Source organism: Silurus aristotelis (assembly GCF_946808225.1).
Source record: "Silurus aristotelis genome assembly, chromosome: 5".
NCBI classification, from domain to species: Eukaryota; Metazoa; Chordata; class Actinopteri; order Siluriformes; family Siluridae; genus Silurus; species Silurus aristotelis.
In genome coordinates this window covers 34,489,688-34,496,571 of record NC_139578.1, presented here as the reverse complement: position 1 = coordinate 34,496,571, position 6,884 = coordinate 34,489,688, and the positions used below count along the sequence as shown (strand labels likewise).

General features: G+C 41.7%; 2 protein-coding genes across 3 annotated transcripts in view; both read right to left on the bottom strand.

The window, feature by feature from the left end:
• The window catches only part of LOC310725889 (uncharacterized protein), a 537,758-nt gene that overhangs the window by 184,707 nt on the left and 346,167 nt on the right, over positions 1-6,884 (bottom strand). The gene's annotated exons all lie outside the window — the stretch shown is intronic.
• The window catches only part of pth1r (parathyroid hormone 1 receptor), a 59,327-nt gene that overhangs the window by 18,840 nt on the left and 33,603 nt on the right, over positions 1-6,884 (bottom strand). For both annotated transcript variants that reach the window (XM_083540987.1, XM_083540986.1), the window contains 2 exons: positions 3,701-3,803; positions 740-850 (listed from right to left, as the gene is read on the bottom strand). In XM_083540987.1, the coding sequence (XP_083397113.1) occupies positions 740-850; positions 3,701-3,803 (214 nt within the window). The remainder of the gene's footprint in view (positions 1-739; positions 851-3,700; positions 3,804-6,884) is intronic.

Genomic DNA, 6,884 nt, shown 5'->3' with positions numbered 1-6,884 from the left:
GAAAGTAGTAAAGAGTGAAGAGGCTACAGCGACACTACACTGGATTTTCAAATCGTCTAAAAAAACGCTCTGCGTCCACACTTTCCTTTTCAAACGTTTCTCAAAAGTTGCTCATTCACAATGAAACGTCTGAATAAATTCACATCCCTTCGACTCGCGTCATATTTCCACCTGCAGTTTATTTCTTTACGGCTCTTCGAAACGCCGTGGAAAAGGAAAATTTCGTCATAGTTTTTTAAAAGCTTCCATTTTCACACCCAGTCCACACTGCGATGCGAAAAACAGCTTTTTCAAATGTATCCACTTTGGAGAGCGTTTTTTAAAGCTATGTTTTTGTTGACTGAAAACGCCGTCTCGGTGGAAACAGAAGAATATCCACTATTATTATCAAACAAAATCATATCAGTGTGGACAGGGTTATAGAGACACTGAGTCAGGGATGCATCGCCACTTCCACTTCATTAATCACTTCACTAAGCACTCGCTCACAGTCTCCTGAGATGTCCAGAACAGCTGTGTTTTAACCTTCAGAGGTCAAAGTTCACTCAGGAAGGGCAGTTTAACGCAGTGAGGAAACCTGGATCTGTTTATTAGTGCTTCAGATCTGCACAGTAACCTGAAAATCAATCTCAGCCTTTTTTCTCTACTGGCTTTATCAAGATGCTTTCTTCCTTCTTTCATTGTGTGTGTGTGTGTGTGTGTGTGTGTGTGTGTGTGTGTGTGTGTGTGTGTGTGTCACCTTTGTGGTTAAAGTCGTAGACGTACTCAGGACAGGAAACAGACACCATTTGTCCTGGAGCTCCTTCAGGCCAGCACACAAAGCCATCCCACTCGGGGACACAGTTACCATCTACAACACACACACATACACACACACACACACACACACACACACACACACACACACACACACACACACACACACACACACACACACACACCACAGAATGTAATGAAGCTCTCAGTTCTGATCTGAATTTCTACATAATAAATACTTTACAGGATTAGATCACAGTGTGATTTGAGACGCAGCCTGTGCAAAAAGGTTTTTCCCAGGCCCACACACACACACACACACACACACACACACACACACACACACACACACACACACACACATCAGGGCAGTGTGTAATTATCGGACCGCATGGTGGGGACGTGGACCGCCTCACTGCTTCCCCTTCAAACCGTCCGCATCATGAGCAGAAATAGTTCTGATGGATCTGCACTTTTTCAAATACTCATAAGTGTGTGTGTGTGTGTGTGTGTGTGTGTGTGTGTGTGTGTGTGTGTGTGTGTGTGTGAGTGTGTGTATGTGTGAGTGTGTGTGTGTGTGTGAGTGTGTGTTTTAATAATGAGTGTGATCTGCTTCTGTTCCCACAGCTTCTTGGCCTCGACGTGTGTGTTTTCGGCTTTTCAGTGTAGCTTTTATTAAAACCAGCTGCTGCAAAATAACCAGTTATAAAATAAAATACGAATGACGGCTCTGAGGTCCATCACACACACACACACACACACACACACACACACACACACACACACACACACACACACACACACAATTTTTCTATTTTGTAGATACATATACATATAAAATATTCACAAAATCAAAATATACAATTACACCACCCACCACACCTTGCTAATGACCATAACTCCACCCACCACACCATGCTAATTACCATGGCTCCACCCACCACACCATTTAATTACCATGACTCCACCCACCACCCCATTATAATTACCGTAACTCCACCCACCACACTATGCTAATTACAATAACTTTAACCCCTCACCAAACCAATTAACATAAATCCACCAATCACCACTACACTAATTATCATAACTCCACCCACCACATCACACTAATTAACCACTACCCCAACCACTACCAAACCACCTGGTGCTAATTAACCATCACCCCACCCACCTCTGTTGTAAAAGAAAAACCCCACCTCAGCTACCACCGCACTGATTACCCATGACTCCACCCATCACCGTTTAGCTCCAGCCCTACAGGAGTCAGCGTACACCACGCTTTCTCTCCAGACCGCCAGCACCCGTGGTATTTCCCCCGGCCGGTGTGCGGTTCTTAGTGATGTCACTCCGGCCGTGTTTAAATATTTGTCTTTCCCCCGACTCTGTAATCTCGCTATGTGAAGCCACAACGCTCAGATATCCCTCGAGGTCAAACAAGGACATTGAATAAAACCTTGAAAATATCACTTATGCATCACTTTAAAATAAACCCACACTTCCTGTTCCTATGGCCACGATTCAACAGTCAGACACCATGACACGCAATGCACACAACACACTCGCTGAACATACATGTACACTGTCGCTAGGCAACCGGGAACCAGGCAACTATTCATCCATCATTGTATCAGTGTTTTCTTTAGTTTCTGGCTTCTAACGGCAACAAATTCCTTCCTCGGTCCGTATTTTCTATCCCTGATTACTGCTTTATTTCTTTTTATGCCATTCGGGGTGACGGTCCAAAATGTGTAAAAACACAGATGGAACACACACACACACACACACACACACACACACACACACACACACACACACACACACACACACAAACACACACAGGCTGAGTGTTTGAGCAGTTATTCTAGAATTATTTTGACATCGAATCAACTTAATTTTGCTCATCTGTCTCAATGAGGACCTTGTTCTGAGTGTGTGTGTGTGTGTGTGTGTGTGTGTGTGTGTGTGTGTGTGTGTGTGTGTGTGTGTGTGAGAGTGTGTGTCTGTGGTGAAGACTCAGGGCTCAGTGAGGCACAGGAACAACAAACAGGAGGTTGGAGGTTTGAGGTTAAGACAAGAATAGCCAAACCCGATTCAGCTAGCCGCTCGCTAAAGCTTAAACCGCACTGGGCAAACAATCCAACATGGCACGACTAATAATAACTGCTTTACTGTCCGAGTGGGGATGTAAAGGGTGGGCCGAGGTCTGAGGGAGAAAACACACACACACACACACTGAGGGTGTGTCCCTCACAACCCAAGACGGCTGAACAATTAGACATGTTCTTCAACTTATACTGATGAAACCCTCAGTGTTCTTAATCACAAAAATGTGCTGAAGGAGGGAGTGTAGGAGCTGACAGGGTAATAACATAAGTGTTCTCCTGGTGGTGGAGATGAGCAGGAACAAGCGGTGAGGGACACACTTCACTCGTACAGCTCAGACAAGAACCTGAGGGTGAACCCTTCAGACTCAGCAGCAGGAGGAACAGTAACGGTATCTCTCAGGGTAGTGGATGAAGTCAACATCGCTAATGCACTCTGATGGGCAAAAAACACACACACACACACACACACACACACACACACACACACACACATGTCCATTCTCTGAAGCAGGTTACAACGTCTGACAAGAATAGCAGCAGGTACACAGGTCACACTGCCGCGGGTAACATATACACACACACACACGCACACACAAATTCACAGACACACACACACACATACACACCCACATGTACACACATCAACACATATACACACACACAGTCACCCAGACCAGCAGCAAGTATACAGTTCACACATTGTTTTCTGCACGCTTTATGCTGAAGGTGGTGTAAAGTTAGTAAACTGTAGGGCCCTGGGGAGGGAGAACAGACGTTAAGGACACAGCCACATGTCTAAAATGCCTAAAGTTTTTGTATAAATCTTAATTTCTCACCAGATGTTTTGTGTCTGGACTTTATGGACTTCATGCACTTGTTCCTGGCGGTGATGATGAGGTTCATCTGCTCTTCCTTTGTCAGGACGTCATCAGCCTCCACCTGAGAAAACCCACAAACTTCAAAAACAACTATAAACAACCCCCCAAGAGTGAGGGCAGAAAACTGACATGAGGGAGGCATGCTCATTAGCATAAACACAGTGTAAATCTGCATATTGGTACTGCGCATGAGTTTTTACATTACAAATAATAAATTACCACACAGATCATTTGCATAATCAAGGGCATATTTGCATATCAATCACTATTATCCTGGGGAAGGCTAATATTTACATCATAGTCATTTGCATGTGTACACCTGATCAGTAAACACAAACAAGTGTTTAGGGATTGTTCATGGGACTGGCATCTTTAAACATGTTCAAGCCCATGACCTTTTAACACAAAGACATATAAAAACAATGAAATATGCAAATCAACCACAGATTTATTTTATGTTGGCACCGCAATGCTATAATCACACTAACACTGTAACAACACTGTAACACTGCAATGCTATAATCACACTAACACTGTAACAACACTGCAACACCCCAATGCCATAATCACACTAACACTGTAACAACACTGTAACACTGCAATGCCATAATCACACTAACTCTGTAACAACACTATAACACCGCAATGCCATAATCACACTAACACTGTAACAACACTGTAACACCTCAATGCCATAATCACACTAACACTGTAAAAACACTAACACTGCAATGCCATAATCACACTAACACTGTAACAACACTATAACACCTCAATGCCATAATCACACTAACACTGTAACAACACTGTAACACCTCAATGCCATAATCACACTAACACTGTAACAACACTAACACTGTAATGCCATAATCACACTAACACTGTAACAACACTATAACACCTCAATGCCATAATCACACTAACACTGTAACAACACTAACACTGCAATGCCATAATCACACTAACACTGTAACAACACTAACACTGTAATGCCATAATCACACTAACACTGTAACACCACAATGCCATAATCACACTAACACTGTAACAACACTAAGACTGTAATGCCATAATCACACTAACACTGTAACAACACTAAGACTGTAATGCCATAATCACACTAACACTGTAACAACACTGTAACACCGCAATGCCATTATCACACTAACACTGTAACAACACTGTAACACCGCAATGCCATAATCACACTAACACTGTAACAACACTGTAACACCACAATGCCATAATCACATTAACACTGTAACAACACTGTAACACTGCAATGCTATAGTCACACTAACACTGTAACACTGCAATGCAACAATCACACTAACACTGTAACAACACTGTAACACTGCAATGCAATAATCACACTCACACTGTAACAACACAAACACTGCAATGCCATAATCACACTAACACTGTAACAACACTAACACTGCAATGCTATAATTACACTAACACTGTAACAACACTGTAACACTGCAATCCTATAATCACACTAACACTGTAACAACACTGTAACACTGCAACGCAATAATCACACTAACACTGTAACAACACTGTAACACTGCAATGCCATAATCACACTAACAATGTAACAACACTGTAACACCGCAATGCCATAATCACACTAACACTGTAACAACACTAAGACTGTAATGCCATTATCACACTAACACTGTAACAACACTGTAACACCGCAATGCCATAATCACACTAACACTGTAACAACACTGTAACACCACAATGCCATAATCACACTAACACTGTAACAACACTGTAACACTGCAATGCTATAGTCACATTAACACTGTAACACTGCAATGCAACAATCACACTAACACTGTAACAACACTGTAACACTGCAATGCAATAATCACACTCACACTGTAACAACACAAACACTGCAATGCCATAATCACACTAACACTGTAACAACACTAACACTGCAAAGCTATAATTACACTAACACTGTAACAACACTGTAACACTGCAATGCTATAATCACACTAACACTGTAACAGAACTGTAACACTGCAACGCAATAATCACACTAACACTGTAACAACACTGTAACACTGCAATGCCATAATCACACTAACAATGTAACAACACTGTAACACTGCAATGCTATAATCACACTAACACTCTAACAACACTGTAACACTGCAATACCATAATCACACTAACACTGTAACAACACTGCAATGCCATAATCACACTATCACTGTAACAACACTGTAACACCGCAATGTCATAATCACACTAACACTGTAACAACACTAACACTGCAATGCCATAATCACACCAACACTGTAACAACACTAACACTGTAATGCCATAATCACACTCACACTGTAACAACACTGTAACACCGCAATGCCATAATCACACTAACACTGCAACAACACTGTAACACCGCAATGTTATAATCACACTAACACTGTAACAACACTGTAACACCGCAATGCCATAATCACACTAACACTGTAACACCGCAATGCCATAATCACACTAACACTGTAACAACACTGTAACACCACAATGCCATAATCACACTGACACTGTAACAACACTGTAACACTGCAATGTTATAATCACACTAACACTGTAACAACACTGTAACACTGCAATGCAACAATCACACTAACACTGTAACAACACTGTAGCACGGCAATGCAATAATCACACTCACACTGTAACAACACTAACACTGCAATGCCATAATCACACTAACACTGTAACAACACTGTAACACTGCAATGCTATAATCACACTAACACTGTGACAACACTAACACTGCAATGCTATAATCACACTAACACTGTAACAACACTGTAACACTGCAATGCAATAATCACACTAACACTGTGACAACACTGCAACACTGCAATGCAACAATCACACTAACACTGTAACAATACTGTAACACTGCAATGCAATAATCACACTCACACTGTAAAAACACTAACACTGCAATGCCATAATCACACTAACACTGTAACAACACTGTAACACTGCAATGCTATAATCACACTAACACTGTAACAACACTGTAACACCACAATGCTATAATCACAATAACACTGTAACAACACTGTAACACTGCAATGCAATAATCACACTAACACTGTAACAA